General features: G+C 42.2%; 1 protein-coding gene across 2 annotated transcripts in view; it reads left to right on the forward strand.

The window, feature by feature from the left end:
* The window catches only part of LOC125458676 (cell division cycle protein 20 homolog), a 104,765-nt gene that overhangs the window by 43,953 nt on the left and 35,487 nt on the right, over window positions 1–25,325 (forward strand). For both annotated transcript variants that reach the window (XM_048544123.2, XM_048544132.2), the window contains 3 exons: window positions 16,109–16,231; window positions 21,650–21,837; window positions 23,152–23,246. In XM_048544123.2, the coding sequence (XP_048400080.1) occupies window positions 16,109–16,231; window positions 21,650–21,837; window positions 23,152–23,246 (406 nt within the window). The remainder of the gene's footprint in view (window positions 1–16,108; window positions 16,232–21,649; window positions 21,838–23,151; window positions 23,247–25,325) is intronic.

Genomic DNA, 25,325 nt, shown 5'->3' on the forward strand with positions numbered 1-25,325 from the left:
AACCAGGTTTTTACCTGCAATGGAGAAGGAATGGCATTCCCAAAATCCCAGTTTCTGTTTCACCTCTGTGCATGAAAGCTGGATTCTGAATGTTTACAGAATGAGATAATTCCAGGAAGCATGAATTTTACTGACAAATTTATGCTAAAGCTGCAGCTAGGTGGTGCAGTAACATCATATATGCACTCACCATTGCTTTCCTGTGATGTGGAAGATGAATCACTAAACCTTCATTAATCCAGTCGCAGATTAAATAGCTGCTGTTGTGTAGAGTTGATGTCCAGTACTGAGAACCAGAGAATTTCTATCACTGGTCCTCAGTGATGATCATAGCAGTCATAGTTAGCAAAACTAATCACTGTATAATTTCTGAAGAAGGGTTTAGGCCCGAAACGCCCGCTTTCCTGCTACTCTGATGCTGCTTGGCTTGCTGTGTTCATCCAGCTCTACACCTTGTCATCTCAGATTCTCCAGTGTCTGCAGTTCCTACTATCACTGTATAATGGCCAATTTTTAATAGTCATTGATAAAATGATAATTACATTACCTGGAAGTGTCTCACAATTAAAGAAGCTGGATATGGTGGCAGGTATACGCAGTGTGGAACTTTGTTTACAAGTCCATTATTACATTGCAACATTGTAAAGGCAAACAATGAGCACCACTTTCTTCACTTGTCTAGTCATACACAATCTTTTGGACAATTTTAGGCAATGTTCCAGTATTTAACATCAGAATTATTTCTTCTAAATCTTTTTTTCAATAAATGCTTTTAGTGAATCTTAAACTCATCAGTATAGTCTATCCTAGCCATATTTCTATTCCACAATCCACGCTCTGTATTATGCATGTTCATGCGAAATATAAAATGATAAAATTCCCTTTACGCTGTCATATGAATGTGTCTTAGCTCCAAAGTCAACTTACGCTGTATTGCATTGCAAAGTGAATCCAAGCTGGGCAAGTTTATACTATTAGTCTGTTTTCCTTGGAAACAATTCCCAATCTTTTTTGTTTACTTGTGGACTTGTTGCTGGCTGGTCAGCATTTATTGCCATCCCTAGTTGCCCATGAGGAGGTGGTGGTGAGCTGCCATCTTGAACTGCTGCAATCCACATTAACCCATTTAGATACAGAACTGGCTTGAAGGTAGGAGACAGAGGGTGATGGTGGAGGGTTGCTTTTCAGACTGGGGGCCTGTGACCCGCATGTGACACAAGGATCGGTGCTGGTTCCACTGCTTTTCATCATTTATATAAGTGATTTTGATGTGAACATAGGGGCTATAGTTAGTAAGTTTCCAGACGACGCCAAAATTGGAGGTGCTGTGGTCAGTGAAGAACGTTACCTCAGAGGAAAATGGGATCTTAAGCAGATGGGCCAATGGGCCGAGAAGTGGCAGATGGAGTTTAACTTAGATAAATGTGAGGTGCTGCATTTTGGAAAGGCGAATCAGGGCAGGACTTATACACTTAATGGTAAGATCCTGGGAAGTGTTGCTGAACAAAAAGACCTTGGAGTGCAGGTTCACTTTTCCTTGAAAGTGGAATTGCAGGTAGACAGGATAGTGAAGAAGGTGTTTGGTCTGCTTGCCTTTTTTGGTCAGTGCATTGAGTATAAGAGTTGGGAGGTCATGTTGCATCTGTACAGGACATTGGTTAGGCCACTTTTGGAATAGTGTGTGTAATTCTGGTCTCCCTGCTATAGGAAGGATGTTGTGAAACTTGAAAGGATTCAGAAAAGAATTACAAGAATGTTGCCGGGGTTGGAGGGTTTGAGCTATAGGGAGAGGCTGAATAGGCTGGGGTTATTTTCCTTGGAGTGTCGGAAGCATAGGGGTGACCTTAGAGATTTATAAAATCATGAGGGGCATGAATAGGGTGAATAAGATCCTTCGCTGTGGTGGGGGTGTAAGAAAACTAGAGGACATAGGTTTAAGGTGAGATGGAAGAGATTTAAAAGGGACCTATGGGGTAACTTTTTCATGTAGAGGGTGGTGCATGTATGCAATGAGTTGCCAGATAAAGTGGTGGAGGATGGTACAGTTACAACATTTAAAAGGGTATATGAATATCTGGATGGATATATGAATAGGAGGGGTTTAGATGGATATGGGCCAAAGGCTGGCAAATGGGACTAGATTTATTTAAGATATCGGTTGGCATGGATGAGTTGGACCAAAGGATCTGTTTCCGTGAACTTTATGACTCTATACTCTATTTAGGTTGACCCACAATGCCTTTAGGGAAGGAATTCCAGGATTTTGACCCAGTGACAGTGAAGAAGCAGTGATATATTTCTAAGTTAGGATGAGCGGCTTGGTGGGCACAGTGGTTAACACTGCTGCCTCACAGCACCAGGGACCTGGGTTCGATTCCATCCTTCAGCTGTGAGGAGTTTGCACATCTTCCCCGTGTCTGCGTGGGTTTCTTTTGGGTGCTTCGGTTTCCTCCCACAGCCCAAAGACATGCAGGTTAGTGGATTGGTCATGCTAAATTATGCATAGTGTTTAGAGATGTGTAGATTAGCTGGATTATGGGGCGATAGGTCTGGGTGGGACACTCTGAGGGTTGGTGTGGACTTGATGGGCTGAAGGGCCTGTTTCCACACTGTGATGATTCTATGAATGGGGAACTTGCAGGTTCCCATGTGTCTGCTGCCCTTCTCCTAATGGATAGAAGGGTTTGGAAGGAGCTGAAGAAGGATCTTTGGTGACTTTTTGTGGTGCATTTTGTTGATAGAACACACTGCTGCCACATAGCGTCGATGGTGGAGTGAGAGAATGCTTGTTCACATGGTGCCAATCAAGTGAACTGCTTTGTTTTGGACTTCACCAGGTTGATACCTCAGCTTTAGGCATGTCTGGTGCTGCTCCTGGCATGCCCTCCTGCAAAATCCATTGAACTAGGGTTGATTCCCTGGTTTGATGATAGTGGTTGAGTAGAGGATATGCTGGGCCATGAGGTTACAGATTGTGCTGGAGTGCAATTCTGCTGCTCTTGATGCCCCACACACCTTATAGATGCCCAGTGTTATGTTGCTAGATCTCTCTGCAGTCTGTCCCATTTAGCACAGTGATAGTGCCACACAGCATGATGGAGTTTATTCTCAATGTGAAGGCTGGACTTCAGTTGCACAAGGACTGTGCAGTGGTCACGCTTGCTGATACTGTCAAGGACTGATGAATCTGCAGCTGGCAGATTAGTAAGGATGAGGGCAAGTATATTATTTCCATTTGTTGGTTCCCTCACCATCTGCCACATATGCAATCTAGCAGCTAGGTCATTCATGAGGAATCGCACAGAATGGACTTTCATTCAATTCACCAATCTAGATTTTATCCAGTTTGCAGAGACTAATTTACAATTCACTGCACCAGCCTGCCCTTACTTAGCCTAATTTTTTTTAATATAAAACAAACGTGACAAATAGCTGAAATCACAGATTTGTCTTAAAACTAATTTATTCAAAATAAACTAGATATTATTATTTCCATTTAACTGTGCATACAGCTGCTGTGTGAACTTTTTGTCTTTATTGTTGGCTAAAATGACAGAGATTGTGAACCGGAAGAGAGGATCTGCAGCTACTTGTGCTGATTATGGCCTCCATATACAATCCAACCAATGTACTGCCAACCAGTTCTCAAATAGTCATAAAGAAAGCTATGCAGTAACAAAACAGGTAGGCAAATATTGAATCTCTTAAAGAGTAAACTTGACATGTGAATAATGTGACTCATTACTTGACCTGATGACAACGCTTGTGGGAAGTGCACCGAGCTGCAGCTCCTGGGAGGCTGTCTCAGGGAGCTGGAGTTAGACCTGGAGCTGGATGTGCTCAGGATCATCTGATATGCTGAGCACATCATAGGTAAGAGTTTTAGTGAGGTGGTCACTTCTCAGGTGCAGGCACAGAGTAGCTGGGTGACCACTAGGAAAGACAAAGGGAGTAGGCAGAGAGTGCAGGAAGCCCCTGTGACCATTCTCCTGGAAAACAAGTGACCGTTTTGGATATGTTGGTGCGGGATGACTGATCAGGGGAAAACAGCAGAACGCAGGTTGGTGACACTACAACTGGCTCCGGGGTAAAGCAGGAAAGTGTAAATGTAAACAGGGCCTTACTGATAGGAGACTGGATAGTTAGGGTGACAGACTGGAGATTCTGTGACCGCAAACGGGAATTCAGGATGGTGTTTGCTTCCCAGGTGCCAGGTTCCAGGCTGCCTCAGAGTGGCTGCAGAATGTTCTCAAGGGGGAGGGTGAGCAGCCAGGACCCATTGCGCACATTGGCACAAATGACATGGGGAGAAACAGGGATCAGGTCCTGCGGACTGATTATAGAGAATTAGGAAAATGGTTAAAAGCCAGGAGGTGGTAAGTCTTGAAGGTGGTAATTTCTGAATTACTTCCAGTGCTATGTGTTAGTGAGGGTAAGAACAGGAGGATATGGCAGATGAATGTGTGGCTAAAGAATTGATGCAGGGAGCAGGGATTCAGATTCCTGGATCATTGGGATCTTTTCTGGGGCAGACGTGACCTGTTCAAGATGGATGTGTTGAACCTGAACTGTACAGGGGCCAATATCCTGGCGGGCAGACTTGCTACTGCTGCAAGGGAGGGTTTAAAACAGGTTTGTTGGGGCGGGGTCAGGCGCAGTTGGGATCCTGAACATCAGGGAGCAAGTGCACGGCTGGAGGGAAATACAGTAAACAGAAATAGCAAGTTGAAGAGACAGGTCAGGCTGGAACAGGACAGGGAGGGCATGGATAGGTACATGGAACTGGGAAATTATAGCCATTATAGAAACATGGCTAAGGAAGGGACAGGACTAGCAGCTTCATGTGCCAGGTACTGTAGGTAGGACAGAAGTGAAGGAAAGAGGGGAGTGGGAGTAACATTTTTGATTAAGGGAAGTATCACAGCAGTAGTCAGAGATGAAATAACTGAGGGATCATCCAGTGAGGCTTTGAGGGTGGAGCTAAGAAATAAAAAGGAGATGGTGACATTATTGCGGTTGTACTATTGGGCCCCAAACAGTCGATGGGAATTACAGGAACAGATATGCAAGGAGATTGGGGAGACTTGCAGGAGCAATAGAGTTGTCATAGTGGGAGATTTTAGTTTTCCTAACCTAGACTGGGACTACCATAGTGTTAAGGGGGTGGAATTTGTTAAATATGTTCAGGAAAGCTTCCCAAAGCAGTATATACAGGGTTCTACTCAATAAGGGGCAAAACTTGACCTACTTTTGAAAAATAAGCAGGACAGGTGACTGAGGTGACAGTGGGAGACCACTTTGGCACCAGTGACCACAGTTCTATTAATTTTAAAAAAGCTATGAAAAAGGTCAAAACTGGTCCACGGGTTCAAGTTCTGAATTGGGGCAAGGCAAATTTTGATGGAATTAGACAGAAGCTTGCAGGGGTTAATTGGAGTGGTTTGTTTCCAGGCAAAGGGACCTCTGGCAAGTGTTACACCTTTAAAAGTGTGATAGCTGGAGCTAGAGATCTGCATGTTCCTGTGAGGGTGAAGGGTGAAGGGCAAGTTTGGTTTGGAGTAGCGAACCCTGGATGACAAGACATATTGAGGCTTTGACCAGAAAAAAGAATGAGGCATGGCTCAGGAACATGCAGTTGGAATCAAGGGAATCCCTGGTGGTATATAGGGGATCCAGGAATTTACTTAAGAAAGAAATTGGGGGCATGAGATAGTTTTGGCTGAGAAGATTAGGTCGAACAAAGAGTATGTTAAAAGAAAAAGAATAACTAGAGAGAGAATAGGACACTTCAGGGACCAAAGTGGATATGTATGTGTGGAACTGCAAGAGATAGGTAAGGTCCTCAATGAATATTTCTCCTCTGTGTTTACCGTGGAGAAAGACATGAAGACTTGGGAGCTTGGGGAAGTTAGTGGCAATATCTTGGGGACAGTCCATATCACAGTAGGGTAGGCATCTGAAGTATTAGAATGCACAAAGGTGGATAAATCTCCTTGTCCTGTTTAGATATATCCAAGAACCCTGTAAGAGGTTGGAGAAGAAATTATAGGGGCCCTGGCTGATATATTTGCATTAGCATTAGCCATGTGTGAAGTCCCAGAAAACTGGAGGGTAGCGAATATTGTGAGAGATAATGGGAACTGCAGATGCTGGAGAATCCAAGATAACAAAGTGTGCAGCTGGATGAACACAGCAGGCCAAACAGCATCTCAGGAGCCCAAAAGCTGATGTTTCGGGCCTAGACCTAATGTTGTGCCCTTATTTGAGAAGGGCTGCATGGAAAAACCTGAGAATTACAGACGAGGAAGTGTAACATCGGCGGTAGGTAAGTTACTTGAGAAGATTCTGAGGGATAAGATATACATGCATTTAGAAAGACAGAGTTTGGTTAGGAGTAGTCAGCATGGCTTTGTGAGTGAGAGATCATGCCTCACAGATTTGTTCGAGTTCTTTGATGAAATGATGAGGAAGGTTGATGAGGCAGGGCAGTAGACATAGCCTATATGGATTTCAGTAAGGCCTTTGATAACGTACCACATGGTAGGCTGCTCTGAAAGGTTCAGTCACATGGGAGGTTGTCAGAAATTGCAGTGAGATCTTGATCAGCTGTGTAAGTGGGCCGAGAAGTGGCAAATGGATTTTAATGTAGATAAATGTGAGGCATTGCATTTTGGAAAGTCAAATCAAGTTAAGAAGTTCATGGTGAATGTTAGGGCCTTAAGGAGTGTAGTGGAACAGAGGGACCTTGGAGTTCAGATGTACTGTTCTGTGAAAGTGGAGCAGTGAAGAAGGCTTTTGGCACACTGGCCTTCATCAGTCAGGGCTTTGAGTGTAGAATTTGGGGAGTTATGTTGCAGTTGTACAGGATGTTGGTGAGGCTGCACGTGGAGTATTATGTTCCGTTTTGGTCACCTTGCTATAGGAAGGAAGTTATTAAACTGGAAAGCGTCCAGAAGAAATTTACAAGGATGTTGCCAGGACTCAAGAGACTGAGTTATTGGAAGAGGTTGGACAAGCTAGGATTTTTTTCTTTAGAGCATAGGAGGCTGAGGGGTAATCTTATAGAAGTGTATAAGATCATGAAAGGCATGGATAGGGTGAACGCACTCAGTCGTTTTCCCAGGGTTGGGGAATTGAAGACTAGAGGGCATCAGTTTAAGATAAGAGGCGAAAGAATATATGGGAACCTGACAGGCAACTTCTTTTACGCAGAGGATGGTACCCAAATGACACGTGTTGCCAGTGGAAGTGGTTGAGGCGGGCACATGAACAACATTTAAAAGGCACTTGGATGAATACATGGATAGGAAATTTTCTAAGGATATGGGCCAAGTGCAGGGAAATGCGCTTAGCGTGGATGGACATTTTGATTGCAATGGATCAGTTTGGGCAAAAGGTCCTGTCTCCGTGCTGTAAGATTCAATGACTGTATGATTTCATTTGAGAAAATACCTACCTTCATGCTTTAATTCATGCAGTTAGTTTTTAAAACCTCTATAAAAGCTTATAAGACTGACTATTAGTGAGGTGTGTAAGAAAAAAGCTATTTTACTTTTAACGCAAGGCTTTGAATGACACCGTTAAATTCAGGGTACAAGGCTTGAGGTTTTTTTTGTCCAATAAACTGTAAATAATTGAATTGGCAACTTGGTTACAGCGGAGTGCAGTGCAAATTGGTACCTGAATTTAAAGGAAGGGTGAAATACACTAAAGCTGTTTTCCCTCGAATTTTGAAGGCAAAAGGGGTGATTTGATGAACTTTTCAATATACTGACGGAATTTGAATGTGTAGATTGAGAGAAAATTGTTTAGCTGTCAAGCTGAATTCCATTGCAGGAAACCAGGAGTGCTCAGTGTTAGGAGACTAAAAGTGACTTTTGAGGAAGTGGACCAATTTAGCAGATCCAGGATCTCGTTAAATTAGGGACAAAGGTTCCTCCTGCACAGACAGATCAGCGGTCCCACAATCAGAGGTGGGATCAGTGCTGACAGTAAGCGAAAGAAAAGGCACTCCTGCATGAAGCAATCTCTTTTAAAATCTTTTAAACTGAGTCGATCAATCCACAGTCTTGCTTGTGGCTGTAGCTGGAGATGTATGGGAATGCGATTACGATGGGACATTGACTATTATGACTGCAATTTGGCCCTCTGTTTGACTGCTGGGAGGCTGCCTCCATCTCGCTATCTCAAGGATTTGGCCTCAGTTGGAAAAGTGTGGGAAAATTCCAGACAGTGTCAGCAGAATGGTTCTAAGTTGGCCTTGAGGCGCCTAATTGGCTACTCTCTCCAAACCAGATCTTTCAAAATGGCCCAGAGACAGGAAAAAGCCAGTAGTCCATCACAGTGGCAAGGAATTGGGATGCCTGCTGCCTGTAAGACTGCTCCTCCAGCCATGTGAAAATTTAACCCATTAGGCTTTCTTGTCTTTCCACAGATTCTGTCAGATCTCCTGAGTATTTCTAGTATTTAATCTTTTCATTACTAAAACTAGTGTTCATCATCATATACTTTTCAATAGACACCACAGGATGCAATGTCTTCCAGCGTGAACAAGACCAGAATTGTGACCATCAATGGAAGATCTAACAAAACCTGTCAAGGTAAACTGATGCTATTGCAGTAGGCAAGATAATAAAATGTGAGGCTGGATGAACACAGCAGGCCAAGCAGCATCTCAGGAGCACAAAAGCTGACGTTTCGGGCCTAGACCCTTCATCAGAGAGGGGGATGGGGGGAGGGAACTGGAATAAATAGGGAGAGAGGGGGAGGCGGACCGAAGATGGAGAGTAAAGAAGATAGGTGGAGAGGGTGTAGGTGGGGAGGTAGGGAGGGGATAGGTCAGTCCAGGGAAGACGGACAGGTCAAGGAGGTGGGATGAGGTTAGTAGGTAGCTGGGGGTGCGGCTTGGGGTGGGAGGAAGGGATGGGTGAGAGGAAGAACCGGTTAGGGAGGCAGAGACAGGTTGGACTGGTTTTGGGATGCAGTGGGTAGAGGGGAAGAGCTGGGCTGGTTGTGTGGTGCAGTGGGGGGAGGGGATGAACTGGGCTGGTTGAGGGATGCAGTGGGGGAAGGGGAGATTTTGAAACTGGTGAAGTCCACATTGATACCATATGGCTGCAGGGTTCCCAGGCGGAATATGAGTTGCTGTTCCTGCAACCTTCGGGTGGCATCATTGTGGCAGTGCAGGAGGCCCATGATGGACATGTCATAAAGAGAATGGGAGGGGGAGTGGAAATGGTTTGCGACTGGGAGGTGCAGTTGTTTGTTGCGAACTGAGCGGAGGTGTTCTGCAAAGCGGTCCCCAAGCCTCCGCTTGGTTTCCCCAATGTAGAGAAAGCCGCACCGGGTACACTGTACCCGGTGCGGCTTTCTCTACATTGGGGAAACCAAGCGGAGGCTTGGGGACCGCTTTGCAGAACACCTCCGCTCAGTTCGCAACAAACAACTGCACCTCCCAGTCGCAAACCATTTCCACTCCCCCTCCCATTCTCTTGATGACATGTCCATCATGGGCCTCCTGCACTGCCACAATGATGCCACCCGAAGGTTGCAGGAACAGCAACTCATATTCCGCCTGGGAACCCTGCAGCCATATGGTATCAATGTGGACTTCACCAGTTTCAAAATCTCCCCTTCCCCCACTGCATCCCTCAACCAGCCCAGTTCATCCCCTCCCCCCACTGCACCACACAACCAGCCCAGCTCTTCCCCTCTACCCACTGCATCCCAAAACCAGTCCAACCTGTCTCTGCCTCCCTAACCGGTTCTTCCTCTCACCCATCCCTTCCTCCCACCCCAAGCCGCACCCCCAGCTACCTACTAACCTCATCCCACCTCCTTGACCTGTCCGTCTTCCCTGGACTGACCTATCCCCTCCCTACCTCCCCACCTACACCCTCTCCACCTATCTTCTTTACTCTCCATCTTCGGTCCGCCTCCCCCTCTCTCCCTATTTATTCCAGTTCCCTCCCCCCATCCCCCTCTCTGATGAAGGGTCTAGGCCCGAAACGTCAGCTTTTGTGCTCCTGAGATGCTGCTTGGCCTGCTGTGTTCATCCAGCCTCACATTTTATTATCTTGGAATCTCCCGCATCTGCAGTTCCCATTATCTCTGATACTATTGCAGTAGGCATCTGTTTTCTTCCAACAGACTGAAGTTGCACTCTAAAATTAAGAACAATCCTTGTTTATTTATTTAAAAAGAATCACTTGATACAGGCATTCAAGGACATGAGTTCTGACATGGCAGCTTAGGAACTTAAATTCATTTGAATAAATATGTAATAAGACTTAATATTATCAATTTTGCCTGTGCAACCACTGGATTGTCGTAAAAAATACATCAGCTTTGCTTTGAGCAAAAAGAAATCCACTGTCCCAACAAGACTCACCCATATATGAGCCTTGACCTCCTATTTTGTTGGCACTGCTAAGAGGGCAATCATTTATTGGTCACTCCTAATCTTGCATATCACAGGGTAGCTTGTTGGGCACTTAACAGGACAGTTAAAAGTGATTTATCGTAAATCTTTGGTGAGAGAAATTCATTCGTGTATAGTCAGTTCAAAGCATAGGTAGCAGCAATGTGGTGCTGCCTCTCCTTGAAGAATCCATGCCATCTGTTATGCAAATGATTTTTTTTTCTCCTGTGTTTCTTCTTAGTGAACCAACGTTCTAACCATCATGCTATTATTGTTAAACCACAGACCTGAATCTTTGTAACAGGCCCTTGTGAGACATATTATTTAATTCCCGTTTGGAAATCCACACTGTCTTGACTGTATAACCTTCAGTCATCTAACTCACCACTTCTTCAACTAATCCATACAAACTCAAAATGCTTATCAATTTGATCTTGAATAATATATTCTAAGAATTAAACTTTATGTGTATTAAATTCATTGATTTGGAATTATCTGGTATATCTTTGAATAATGATGCTATATTAAGTATTCTCTGTTTTCATGGTATAATTCCCATATTTAAGAAGGAATGGAAAATTTTGACTGATATCACTGATAGCGCATCTGAATTCTTTCAACAGACTAATTCCATCAAGGCCTGCTAATTTAACTATCCTGAGTTCTGCTTTTTTTTCAGAGCCAATATCTTTACTACAGTTAATTAAAAAAAATATATTTGGTGGGATGTAGATGTCACTGACAAAGCCAACATTTGTTGGCCTACCCAATGTCGTGGTAGGCTACCTCGGCAGAGAGCTCAGATTCAATCAAATTGCTGTGGGTCTAGAGTATTGTCTCCAAGTCACACTTAGGCCAAAGAGACTTTCTTCTCTCAGAGACATGAGATGGGTTTTTACAATATTTGACAACAATTGTCATGGTCTCCATTGATGAGACTAGCTCTATACAATTCCAAAATGTCAATTCAATTCAAATTCCACAGCTGCTATGTAGGTATTAAACCCACGTCCACACAACATCAGTGATAATGGGAACTGCAGATGCTGGAGAATCCAAGATAATGAAATGTGAGGCTGAATGAACACAGCAGGCCCAGCAGCATCTCAGGAGCACAAAAAATCTAGGCCTGAAACATCAGCTTTTGTGGTCCTGAGATGCTGCTGGGCCTGCTGTGTTCATCCAGCCTCACATTTCATTATCCACACAACATTAGCCTGTGTTCTGGATTAGTAGTCCAGTGACACTACCACTGCACCACTATCTCCAATAATTATTCCATGTTCTTCATTTGAACACTGTCACGTACATTTCCATCTATATTTATAAAAGGTATGCAATTTGTTTAACTATTTAGTATTTTTATTGTACTCTTTACGCTCCACATTTAGATTCCTTCCTTTTAACATGAATTGCCCTGCAATTTCTTTAATCAATCTATCACCTTTAATGTGCTTACAAAATTCTTTGCAGATTGTGGTTCATTGCTGTTTATACGTTTATGCATTACAATAGTGCCCGTGTTTCAGAAGTACTTAATATTTTGTAAAGTGCTTTAGGAGGTCACGAAATGCATTGTCTATGTGCAAGTTTTTACTTCTTTGTTATTTCTTTTCCTATGATCTGCTAATTGTTTCTAACATTCTGTTTTGGCATTTCTTGACTACATTTTTTGCCTTAGTTTTATACTTTATTTTTGAGGTATCCTTTATGTTTCCCATAGTGTGTTTATCTTTGACGACCTCATAACCTTTCTTTTCCTTTCTCCTTGGACAATGTTTTTACATAAAACTGCAGCTTTTATTCCACAGCTTTTTAAAAATTCCTTCTCGCCAACTCTACCTTCACTGCTGCACACTGGCTCGGTGGTAAAGCACTATTGCCTCGCAGAACCAGGGACATGGGTTTAATTCCAGCCTGGGTTGACTGTCTGTGTAGAGCTTGCACGTTCTCCCCGTGTCGTCCAGGTACTCTGGTTTCTTCTCACAGTCCAAAGATGTGCATGTCATGTGCGTTGGCACTGGTGAATCATTCACAATGACCAGGGATGTATAGTCTAGGTGGGTTGGCCATGGGAATTGTGGGGTTGTGGGATTAAGGTAGTGCACTGGGTCTGGGTGGGATGCCTTTTGGAGGGTCGGTATACTCTTGATGGGCCAAATAATCTCTTTTTGAATGCAAGGATTCTATGATCTTCTGCCATGTTAGTTTTATTCCTCCCCAATTGCCTTAGTTACTTTTGCAGAAGCAAAATTGTGCCATTTGTTTCACAATTGAAGGCTGCTCCTTCAGCATAGATTTCCTTGATTTTGATTTATTTGATTTATTTGTTCTGGAAATTGATTTATTTGTTCTGGAAAATACATTTAATAATTGTTCAGTATTGCTTTTTGGTATTATGTTGTAATATGACTTTTAAGTGTTTTTTCAGTTTGATGTTTTAATTTTTTGATGATAATTGATGCTTGGGAGTTAGGCTTGGGGAGCAATCCACAAGAGAATGGAAAAACTAGCAGCAGCATGAAGATAACCATTATACAATCTTTTGCATGTTGTTTGAGACTGTTGGTCAAGATGCACTCCTTCCTTTTGTAGTCTTGTGTGGTATGGTTTGTTTTGAATCTTGTGGATTTTTACTTGCTATAGCTACTTTCTGAGGCACCGTGGCTCTATTGACCACAAGACTGAAAACCTCATTGTTTTTAAATACACCGCCCACATTGGGCAAATTATTTTTAGAACTGCACGTAAAACTGCAGTAAATTACAATGTTCAGACTTTATCAGAAAGTTATACTTTAGTGATCAGGGCACACCATTTTAATTTCAATATTCTCTGATTGTTTAACTGTTTAAAGAAATAATCTATTGAGATGTAAATGCCTCCAAGCAAAGGCTTAGAAAATGGTGAAATGTTTCTAGATCTCAGAAATTTTTAGAAATCACTTAAAATTTTAAAATCTTTAATCTTAACCGTGCAATACTTAAGATTATCTGAATTGAGAAGTCAAGGTGGATGCCATGATCTGTAATTGATTCACCTCAAGAACAATGAATAAGCAAAATGGAAGCCAGGCAGAGGATGGAAATTTGATGGAGGGATTTTTGACTCTGAGAATGATTTTGGGTTGTGGGCGCTGTGGATTTAGCATTGTTGTGCTATGTAGGTTCACATTGTCAGGTTCCCTGAAGCATGCTCGATAAACCTGTCATGGAATTTTCTCTGTCAGCAATGACAGTGGCTGTGAGTGCCCTGGTTACATGATGTTCTTCATCCTCCATGTGGTCAGATGCAGAGCAGTCAATGCACTCATCTCCTGCAACTTCAGTCCTCTCTGCACTACACAAAGCACAGCAAACCATTACCGTTCTCAAAACCATTGCTGGTGCATACTGAAAGACTCCTCCTGATCTGTCCAGGCACCTAAATTGCATCAGAGATAATGGGAACTGCAGATGCTGGAGAATCCGAGAAAACAAAGTGTAGAGCTGGATGAACACTGCAGGCCAAGCAGCATCTTAGGAGCACAAAAGCTGACGTTTCGAGCTTAGACCTTGGTCTAGGCCTGAAACGTCAGCTTTTGTGCTCCTAAGATGCTGCTTGGCCTGCCATGTTCATCCAGCTCTACACTTTGTTACCTAAATTGCATTTTCAGCTGCCCAAAGGTTTTTTCAATGTCTGTTATTCACATGCTCTGATGACAACCCTTGTTTCCAAAGAGTGATTGGCTTACTCTGTTTGAAGGTACAAAGACCCACAGGTCTCATTGCCAGACTGAAGAATTTGTTTCTTTACTTCTTAATTTTTTTGCCTTTACATTCTTTGTTTTGGTTTATTTTTTCTATGTTTTGCGATGATGCCAGTGATTTGGGACACATTACAACACTTTTCACTCTATTTTATAACAAGATACAAATGGCAATAATTACACAAAATCATGGCAACTACCAGGAGACTCTGAATAGATGTGTGTGAAAAACCTTTTGCAGGTTTTGTGACTGATAAGGATAATCTGGGGATATTTTGATTGAGTACACACATGGAATAATGATGATCTTGGATGGAATGGCTGTCTGTAGGACGTGGCACTGACTGGCACTTCACTGCCCTTGCCTTTGTCTCTGTAAATGGCTGAGAGTCAGCTGGGGAACATTCATGATCAAATAAGGCAAGGTATCAGAGGCCGATGGGCATGTCTGGCATGCCCCTTGCAACACTAGGAATAAGTCAGTTATATGGAAATGGCCTCTCGTTGGCAGCCCAGGATTTAGGGTGGCCAGGTAAACATTCCAGGCAGGTTTTGATGTCATGCCTGCCTACCTGGCAGTAGAAAAGACAGCAGGGATCTCGCCCCCACCCCTCCACAACGGTACCCTGGCAACCGCAGCCAATTTTTAATTATAAGGTCTTCAAATTGCTGAGGGATTACCTTAAGAAAGGGCACCGATAGAGACAAAGGGGCAGAACTGGAAGTACCTTGAGTACAGCCCCCACTTCCATGCCCACTTTTTCATCCCCTCAGCCCACAATTCCCTCCTAACATCAACCTGGTGATCTTTTCGCTACACAACCAGGCCCTGAACAGCCAAAGCTGGATTTTCATCAATGCTGTTGAAGTAGGGGAGGCTGGGGTGTGGGAGATTGTTTTTGAGCAGTGATTCAAGCTGGAGACATAGTTTCAAATCCCGCTAAAACGGCACATGGAGTTTCTAATTCTGATCAGTAAGAGCACACATTCAGTTTGAGAGAGACTTCACCTAACTGAGTATGTCTGGGAATTGTATCTAAGCTGGCAATATTTGAATGTCTCCAAACATTTGAAAATCTAAGTATGAAGAAAAAGAAACAAACAACTAGAAACTTCATTTGTCTCTGGAAACAGAGAGGGACCATTGTCTTTTGAGCAGCAACAAAACCACAGCCAATGAAGAATCACTGCAGCCAGTGCATGCACATGGAGCTGGGTGTCAATTAAGTCCTGCCTGATTTGTTGTACCTGATGCTCCTGCTCTCTGTCATGACGAAGGTGCTATCCTATTCAGTGTCCTCCTTCTCTTCCTTGGAAGACCGCTGCACTCTCTTAGTTCTTCTATACTCGTCACATCCTCTGTTTGCCTGCTGCAGCTGAATAGAACACGGCAATGCTAGGATTCTCTATCAAGCCCGGCCGAGCTTCCATATTCAACTCTTTGATTTGCATCTTCATCTCCTGACATTACCCCAAATCCCAGCTCTATGTATTACTTTACTGACCATTATGCTGCATTGTCCTCTGTAAAGGTCAGGATGCCCGTGACCATCGATGACCCACTTCTAAACCATGTCTCCCAATGTACTTCTGTCTCCCACCCACTTTATATCACTCCTTCATGATTGTTATCCCCTTTACATTCTGGCATGCTCCTCCAATCCCCAGAATTGGCACTCCCAACTTCCCTCTCACAGCAGCAGCCCCTGAGAAACCACTAGAATTTCACTGAGCTGGCCCTAAGACCTGACTGTCTTGGATGAACAGCCCTGAATGATAACTGACCAGACCCTTGACTGATCACTGAGTGAATTATCATGACTCCCAGGACTGGTTGCGTTGTGATGCATTTATATACCAATTACTGGTTAAAATTTATGACTAGATTGTGGTTCCAAATGGTGCTATAATAATATTGAAATTCTTGTTCTTTGTTTTAGGTTACAAGAACAATCTAGGTGACATGTTTCTCTCTGGTAAATGTGATGGTACAAAAAGGAAACGATGCATACCTTTCCTCCCGATGAAAGTCTTAGATGCTCCAGGTCTGAAGGATGATTACTGTAGGTATTCTTGTATTTCCAGGCTTCTTAAACATTTTTCACTTGGCCCCTGTATAAAACAAGTGTTCCCGTTATGTATTTTTATGACTGGATTTTCTGATCACAAGCCTCAATCACACTAGTTTTAAAACATACTTCTAGGAAGTTACTGGACTATTCTTTCCCTGGTCTTTATGAGTTTTCTTTCTGGAAATCTAAACAATTGAGAAAATGATCCAAATCTGTTTAACTGTAATGAAAAGTACGGTGAGAATGCCAGACTCAATGGTAATATTTACCCCGATCAATATTGTTGGGAAAGATTGAAGGGAATGCAACAATAATATTACTGAGGAGCTAGAACATGGATGTCAACTTTTACACAAATTAATAACTGACTACTATAGGAGCAGGAAAGCTGACCTTTCAGGTCTGGACCTTTCTTTGGAATTCTGAAGAAGCGTCCAGACCCGAATCATTGGCTTTCCTGCTCCTCTGCTGCTGCCTGGCCTGCTGCGTTCATCCAGCTCTACACCTTGTTATCTCAGACTCCAGCATCGGCAGTTCCTACTGTCTCTGAATAACTGACTGCTGCTGTGTGGCTTCAAAGCTATTAACATTTAATTTTCTCCACATAATTGTTCCGATATAATCAACAAAGGAAGTGGTTGGTACTAGATTTGTTCCAAAACTTGTGCATGTAATTTCAGTTCTGTTGAAATTATTTGAAAATAATATTATAAAATAATTCCACAAGGCAGAAAACTTTACTTAAGGGATGTAGATAATTCCACGATGTGGAATGACTCTCATTCCAACAAAACACCCAGAATGCACTCTACTTCTAGAATCAAATGCAAGTCTAATGACGTGAAGAATCATGGTGTCCCTGAAGTGTAGACCAAGGGCTACCTCATATGGCTTGTTTAATATTACCATGATGAGGCATGGCATGCAGGCAGGCGAGAACTACTTCAACCGTACAGGTATTGAATCTGTGCTAATTTGTCCCATTTATTTGATATGAGCAGTTAGAAACGTATTTGTATAACAACATTTTTGGAGCTTGAGATAATTCAAAAGGAAGGATGCCCAATCTGGGTTAATTAGCTGGCCACGATACCATTATCAATACCAGCACATGATGGTGTTGGACTGGGGTGGACAAGGTTGGAAATTACATTACACCAGGTCACAGTCCAACAGGCTTATTTGAAAACACAAGGTTTCAGGGTCTTACTCCTTCTTCAGGTGTTAGTGAGAGAGGTAGCAACAGACACAGAGTTTATAAGTAAAAGGTCAAAGAGTCACACCATTAATGAGGATGTACTAAACAAACCTAAGACCCTGTTAAATCTTTAAACAGTGAGGAGGTTTTAGTTGATTAACATGTTTATGTAACTTCCCAAATTCTTTTGAAGTCACTGTCCTATAAACTGTATGTGTAGGGGAGGGCAGAGAGAGATACAGTCTATTTTGTTCAAAAAGCACAGAGTTTATAATAAGACAGTCAGTTAATGTGGCATTTTATAAATTCCTACTTTAGAAATGAAACTAGTCTGACTCCAAACCAAAACACAAACAGATTCTAAACAAGGCCTCACACCTAATTTGCATTGTCTGACCTAAAATGTCACATCTTCTTTACACTGATAAAACCTTTAGATCTCTCAGGACATTTCAACAACCAGTGCAGGAAAATGCAAGTCTCGTGGGGCATAATGTGAGCAGCTGATCTAGTGATTCAGTCACTTACTCTGAAATTGAACCTGACTTAATTTAAACCTGTAGAAATGACTGATAGATTACTTGCATGGTTTGCCAATCCAGGAAGTGGTTGAATTCACGAGCTTTAACTCTGCACAAACTTTGTCTGCAATATCAGCTTTGACTAACGAGATTAGAAAAAAAAATCTTAGCTGTATTTATAACAAAGGACTCAACAAATTTACTTTTAGCCATTTTAGGCAGGTGAACCTTTTGTTCTCCATCTCTCAGTGACGTAGGCCATGCCATGGGATTGACTGTGTATATTCTGTATATGCCATTTTGATTTTGCTGATATTGCAGAGAGTTTTGAAGTGGCACATTTTGAGGTTAATTGTGATCAGAGATAATGGGAACTGCAGATGCTGGAGAATCCGAGATAACAAAGTGTGGAGCTGGATGAACACAGCAGGCCAAGCAGCATCTTAGGAGCACAAAAGCTAAGATTGTGCTCTGAAGATGCTGCTTGGCCTGCTGTGTTCATCCAGCTCCACACTTGGTTATTGTGGTTAATTGTGCTCCTTATGTTAGATTGCAATTTGGAACAGGGAAATCCTACAAACTTTTGAGGCCTAATTGTAGCTCAGCAAATTGTTTATTAGTACCTTCAGCAATATTCTTACTTTCAGCAGGAAACTGTTGCCTTACCACAAAGACCCTTGAGGAATGGTATTTCTGCCATTTTCTACAATGATATGACAGTCAGTGACCACAATGTCATAATTACCATTAATAGCTTATTGCATGGAGCACGTGCAATCTATTTTGTATGGCATAAAGTGAAGAACAAGTGGCTTACTTTTGAGTTGCTTACATGTTATGAGTAACTGGAAATGCCAGCGTTTATTGCCCATCATTGCCTTGAGGCGATGATGGTGAGTCACCTTCTGGAACTGCTGTCCATGTGGTGTAGTGATACCCATGTGGCTGTTTCAGAGGAAGTTCCAGGATTTTGACCAAGTGATGGTGAAGGAACATTGATAGAGTTCCAAATCAGGACAGTGTGTGACTTGGAACTTACACGTAATATCATCTGCCTTGATCTTCTAGAGGTGTTGGGCTTGAAAGGTACTGTTGGAGGAGTCTTGCACTCCAAGGCAGCAATGTATTTCAGTTTATGATGTATTCTCAACCTCCTTCATATTTTTTCATTGTCATCATCATGACTGGCTGGGTAGTTGGAATGTTAGAATGTTTGTTTCTTGGCTAGAAGAGAAAAATGTGAATCTCAATTTCTGTTGTCATTCACATTATGACTTTACTTAAGAACTGCTGTTTGTCTTTGTAAGAAAGGTGAGGAACTGGTACAGGAGAAATCCATAGAAAATTTTTAAAGGAAGACTGCAGATACCTAATTAACTGATAGAAATCCTGAAGTTTCAGTGGGGTCTGCTTTAGATCTTCCTGCTATAGGATGGATGTTATTAAACTGGAAAGGGTACAAAAAAGATGTAAGAATGTTATTGGGACTGGAGGGTTTGAGTTCTAAGTAGGTGCTGGATAGGCTGAAGCTTATTTCCCTGGAATGTAGGAAGTTGAGGGGTGACTTTATAGAGGGTTATAAAATCATGAGGGACATTGAAAAGGTGAATAGCTTTTTCCCAGGGTAGGGAAGTCCAAAATTAGAGGGTATAGGTTTAAGGTGAAAGGAGAAAGATTTAAGGGACCTGAGGCGTAACTTTTTCATACAGAAGATGGTGCATACATGGAATGATCTACCAGAGGAAGTAGTAGACATGAGTACAGTTGCAACATTTAAGAGACATTTGGACAGGTACATCAATAGGAAAGTTTTAGAGGGATGTGGGCTAAACACAGGCAAATGGGACTCATTTAGGTTAGGAAATCTGGTCGTAACGGAGGAGTTGGGCTGAAGGCCCAGTTTCTGTCCTGTATGCAACCATGGCTCTATGATTAGTGTGATTGGGTTAAGTGGAGTTTCTGTTGTCTTGATGGAAGTTCTGCCTTTGATCTAAAGGGGGAACACTGAGATACGTGGACAGCCCCAGTGGAATTTTAGGGCCTAGTAGTTCAGAAAATAGAGAAAATAAGCACCAGGCCAGAAAATGTGTATAAATTTGCCTGACTTCACTAATGAATGGCATTTATCTTATATTGAAATTGAACATGCACGAGAATCTTAGCAGGTCTGGCAGCATCTGTGGAGAGAGAAACAGAGTTAATGTTTTGAGTTCAATAAAAATCTTTTTCAGAGTCAGAAGTCACACAACACCAGGTTACAGTCCAACAGCTTTATTTGAAATTACAAGCTTTTGTAGCAATGCTCCTTCGTCAGGTGAAGTCTTCAAATAAACTTGTTGGACCAGAACCCGGTGTTGTGCAACTTCTAACCTTGTCCACTCCAGTCTAACACAGGCATCTCCACACTCTTCTTCAGTAAAGGGAATAATAATTGGCTAATGCTGTTGCTAACTTATTTTGATTAATTCTTAATTTGATTGGTTCCTAGTCACATCAGCCATTTGGCTCCAGTATTTAAGACATAATACAATAAAATTGTTTCTCTGAAACATCTCAAATGAAGCCATCTCTCTATTGGATCTTGCTTCTCTCAGGACAATTCTAAGGAATATAAGAAGTCTTTCTTACAAGAACAGTTTATGTGAAATTGGACTTTCGCATACAGACATATAGACTTAAAATGATTGGACATAACAAGCTTTGTATGAAGATCTTGGCTTACTAATAAGATAACTGATTTATTAGTTACTACTCAAATACAGCTAAATAATTGTATGATCATCAATGCATGCTAATACTTTAAGACAATAATTTGATCAATGCTGTGGTTAATTCTGAACGCAAAATATCTTCTTTAGCCATATCTCTGAATCAAATGAGTTCCTTGAGCTTAAAATAGTATCAGAGATAATGGGAACTGCAGATGCTGGAGAATCCAAGATAATAAAATGTGAGGCTGGATGAACACAGCAGGCCAAGCAGCATCTCAGGAGCACAAAAACTGACGTTTCGGGCCTAGACCCTTCATCATGAAGAGTCTAGGCCCGAAACGTCAGCTTTTGTGCTCCTGAGATGCTGCTTGGCCTGCTGTGTTCATCCAGCCTCACATTTTATTATCTTGAGTTCCTTGAGCTTGTTAGTTATCACAATGGATACAGTATTCAAGTTACTGTATCAAGTTATTTGAACTGTATTCAAGTTATTTGAAATCTAACCACATAGTCATATCCTGTTACCATAAATGCTTGCCCATCACTTCCATTCTTCCGAAACTGCACTGCATCCAATTTCCAAACTTCAAGTTGAAATTCTTTCTTGAGTTGAAAACCTCGATGGTTTTATCCTTCACAACTATATAATCCCTTTAACCTTACAACAATCTCTGTTAATGCTTTGTCCCTTTAACCCCAACACCTTGTGTCCCTCCTGTCACGGGCAACTATGCATTCTGCTGCTTGGGTCTCACTTTCAAATATTTCCTCTCTCAATCCCTTTGCATCTGTATTCAGTTCAGTCTTTTTAGGATTTACACCTTTCAACAAAGCTTTCAGCCATTCCCTCCACCCAATCTCTTCTTCACATTCATTTTCTTCAAGAGTCCGTGAGCTACCCTGGGACACTTTTAATGGTAAAAGTACCACATTAAATGGAGGTTTATGTTGTTATAGCATTCTGCATTATATTTTCTAGATCTTAATTTGGTTGATTGGAATGCTGCAAATCTGGTAGCCATTGCTCTATCTGATACAGTATATCTTTGGCACCCAGAGAAGGGAGTGCATGAGGCCATAAGTGTGGAGCCAGGGTACATCTCATCAGTCGCCTGGATTAAAGATAGAAACAACCTTGCAATTGGAACCAGTGCTGCTGATGTGCAGGTGAGGGGCATTAACTATTGTCTTTTCACCTTGATTTTATTGACCAGAGAGTTTATATTATGCATTTGTTTTGCCCATTCACAGGCCCTGCTGTCTGGTTAGCTACAGAATGTGTCTGTTCTAAGAAACGATCCCAAAAATATTTGATGAGCTCATCATCCAGGATACCTCGGTGTATCATGCTTTTTATCCCCCAAAATATAAACAACACACTTTAATGGACAAAAGAGTTCATTGGCCTGCCCTCAGCACTGGACCCAGGACCTTAGCCAGATGTCATGGCTACTCATGTCCTCTGCAATCTGCTTCCAGGATGTCTTGGTGAGGTGGGAAGGTGATTTGTCACCATATACCAGGCAAGAGCAATATCGGTGGGGGGGGGGGGAGAACTAAACTGGGAGCCATTGTCACCTGCTGGGACTGCTCTTTCCCTGACTTCAGACATTTTTCAGAGTTTAAGGGGTGGGGGGAAGGTGTCTGAGAACTTGATGTCCAGCTTTGTGGAGTGAATGATGGGTGTGAATAGATGTGTGAAGAATGATGAGGGCTTGGCATCCCGACCACGTCCTACCCTGTCTGCAGTATTTTTCCCCTCAGTCGACCAGCTCGTTGCCTGTAGAGTCTGCACTGCAATCAGTTGACAGCCGCCTTAGTTGCTTTTGTCAACCCCTTGGCCTATGATTGTTCAGGCCTTACATAGCTCACACCTGACCTTTAAAAATAACATTACATTCTGTGCATGTGGTCTCTGGATTCGCAAATAAATATTTTTAAGGCAGAGGTAGATAAATTCTTGATTACCAAGGTGATGAAAAATTTTCCCGGTAATGGAGGAATATAGCATTGAGGTGAAAATCATGTCAGCCATGAATGTATTAAATGGTAGAGCAGATTCAAAGGGCCAAGTGGCCTACTCTTGTTCCTTATTCATATGTTCACACAAGTGATGCCATCTGGGCCTCATGGATTAAATTAAATGGTGTGTAAGAATCTTTTCAATACAAATTGTGGATCTCTGTTCACATTTCAAATAGATGGGCTGTGGATGGATGTGTGCAAAATTTGTTCTTTTACCAGCGAACAAATTATTTATATATGCAATGGTTTTAACCATTAAAATTTAAAAGAATGCCACTGGACTATGGAGAAGCATTCTGCAAATTGTAGGACACTATTTTCAGGAAAAGAGAATAAAAGGAGAGGTAAAAATGACAGTAGCCGTTGTATATTTGTTCATTTGAAAGGTTAGATTGTGATAAAACGGATAGATTTTGTCACAAATATTTTTCATAAGAACTATTTTTATAATTCCAGTTGTGGGACATTGAGACAAAGAAGAAATTACGCAGCATGCATAGCCACAGTTCAATGGTTGGTGCTTTGAGCTGGAACAGCTATATTCTTAGCAGGTGTGTCTTTACCATGCTAACCACTACACAATCTCCATGCACATAGCCGTAGGTTTCAAACATTTAATTAGCATTTAAAGTGTTTCATAAAATTATCTTTAACAGGCCTGATAGTTAACTATTACAATTTGCTGGATGTTTACTCCTTCAATTAAACCCAGCTTTGTTTCAATAGTTACAGTCAAAAGCTCATATGTTACAATCCCTTCAATGGAAAAAAAATTGCAGAACCAACATATATGAACTAGAAATAAAATCACAAAAAATACATTATTGAATTAACTGCATTGCCAATTTGAAAAACATTGCTTTAAATTTTTAGTAGTTTTGAATGAATTTGGAAATTGTAATTAACATTTCTCAATCGTTCTGTGAGTGTCTTATTTTGTCATAGAATTGCTACAGTGTGGAAACTGGCCATTTGGCCAAACAAGTCCACACTGCCTCTCTGAAGAGCATCCCATCCAGGCCCATTCCCCTGCATTTTCCCATGTCTAACCCCACCTAACCTAAACATCCCTGAACACTATGGGCAATTTTGCATGGCCAATGCACCTACCCTACACGTCTTTGGACTGTGGGAGGAAACCGGAGCACCCAGAGGAAGCCCACGGAGACACAGGTAACATGTCCCAGCTCCACACAGATAGTCGCCTGAGGCTGGAGTCAAGCCCAGGTCCCTGTTGCTGTGAGGCAGCAGTGCTAACCACTGAGCCACTGTGCCGCCCTGTACATTTGCACACATTCATTGAATAATGTTAGTATTTTCACAGAAAGTGAATTATTACAATGAATTTCAAACTCGGGATGCATTATGTTTTACAATAACATCAGTCATAGTTAATTGCCACCAGACAGGCAGACAGGTAATTAAAACTCCCACATAACTAACTTGCTCTATCCCACTGCCTCACATAGGCCTTGATATTAACCTACTGCAGGTGAGCAAGCAGAAAGACAATGTGTCTTCCTTTAATATACTGATCGCTGATGTACTGATCATCTACTGATGCCATTGGGACCTGCTTGCAATATTAACCCCACACTTGTTTGACAAAGTTCTTTGGATTTCTCAACAAAACCTTGGTTGTCACAGACCTTAGGCTTCCGTTCCCTTCTGATGTTCCTCACACCGTCTCCCTAATATTCACCTTACCACCAAAGATCACTTGATTTGAACCTTCGGTGGATACCTTTGTACTCTTTGTGAGACACAAAGCTTTTCATGCTATGTTTGTTTGAGACACTCAAGTAGTTACACCCAGGCATCTTGCTGGGAAAGGCTGAATGGTTTCCTGTACAGTTTGGCCTGTGGCTGCACTGAAGATATTTTTAAAACCATAAAACCTTGAAGTCCTTAAAACCATCTATGGCCCATAAGACCATAAGATATAGGAACAGCATTAGGCATTTTGGTCCATCAAGTCTGCCTTGCCATTTGGTCATGGCTGCTATGTTTCTCAACTCCATTCTCTTGCCTTCTCCCTGTAACACTTGATCCCTTTACGAGTCAAGAGCCCTTTTATTTCTGTCTTAAATGCACTCAATGACTTGGCCTTCACATCGCTCTGCAGCATTGAGTTCACAGATTAACTACCCTCTGGCTGAAGAAATTCCTCCTCATCTTAGTTCTAAGCGGTTGTCTCCTCACTCTGAGGCTGTGCCTTGGGTCCCCGTCTCTTCTACACTTGGGAACATCTTCTCCATGTCCATTCTATCCAGGCCTATCAGTATTCTGTAAGGTTCAATGAGAGCCCCCCACATCCTGCTAAATTCCATCGAGTACAGGCCCAGAGACCCAACCACTCCTTACATCCCTTTCATCCCCAGAATCATTCTTGTAAACATCCTCTGGACTGGGTCCAAGACTAGTGCATCCTTTCTTAGATGTGAGGTTCAACACTGCCTGCAATATTCCAAATACCGTCTGATCAAAGCATTAAGCAGCCTCAGCAGTACATCCTTGCTTTTGTATGCTAAGCCATTTGGAAATGAATGCTAATATTGTATTTGCTTTCCCTACTGCCACCTGAACCTGCATGTTAACCTTCAGAGAATCCTGAACTAGAACTCCCAAGT

The sequence above is a fragment of the Stegostoma tigrinum genome, chromosome 1 (genome assembly GCF_030684315.1).
Source record: "Stegostoma tigrinum isolate sSteTig4 chromosome 1, sSteTig4.hap1, whole genome shotgun sequence".
NCBI lineage: Eukaryota > Metazoa > Chordata > Chondrichthyes > Orectolobiformes > Stegostomatidae > Stegostoma > Stegostoma tigrinum.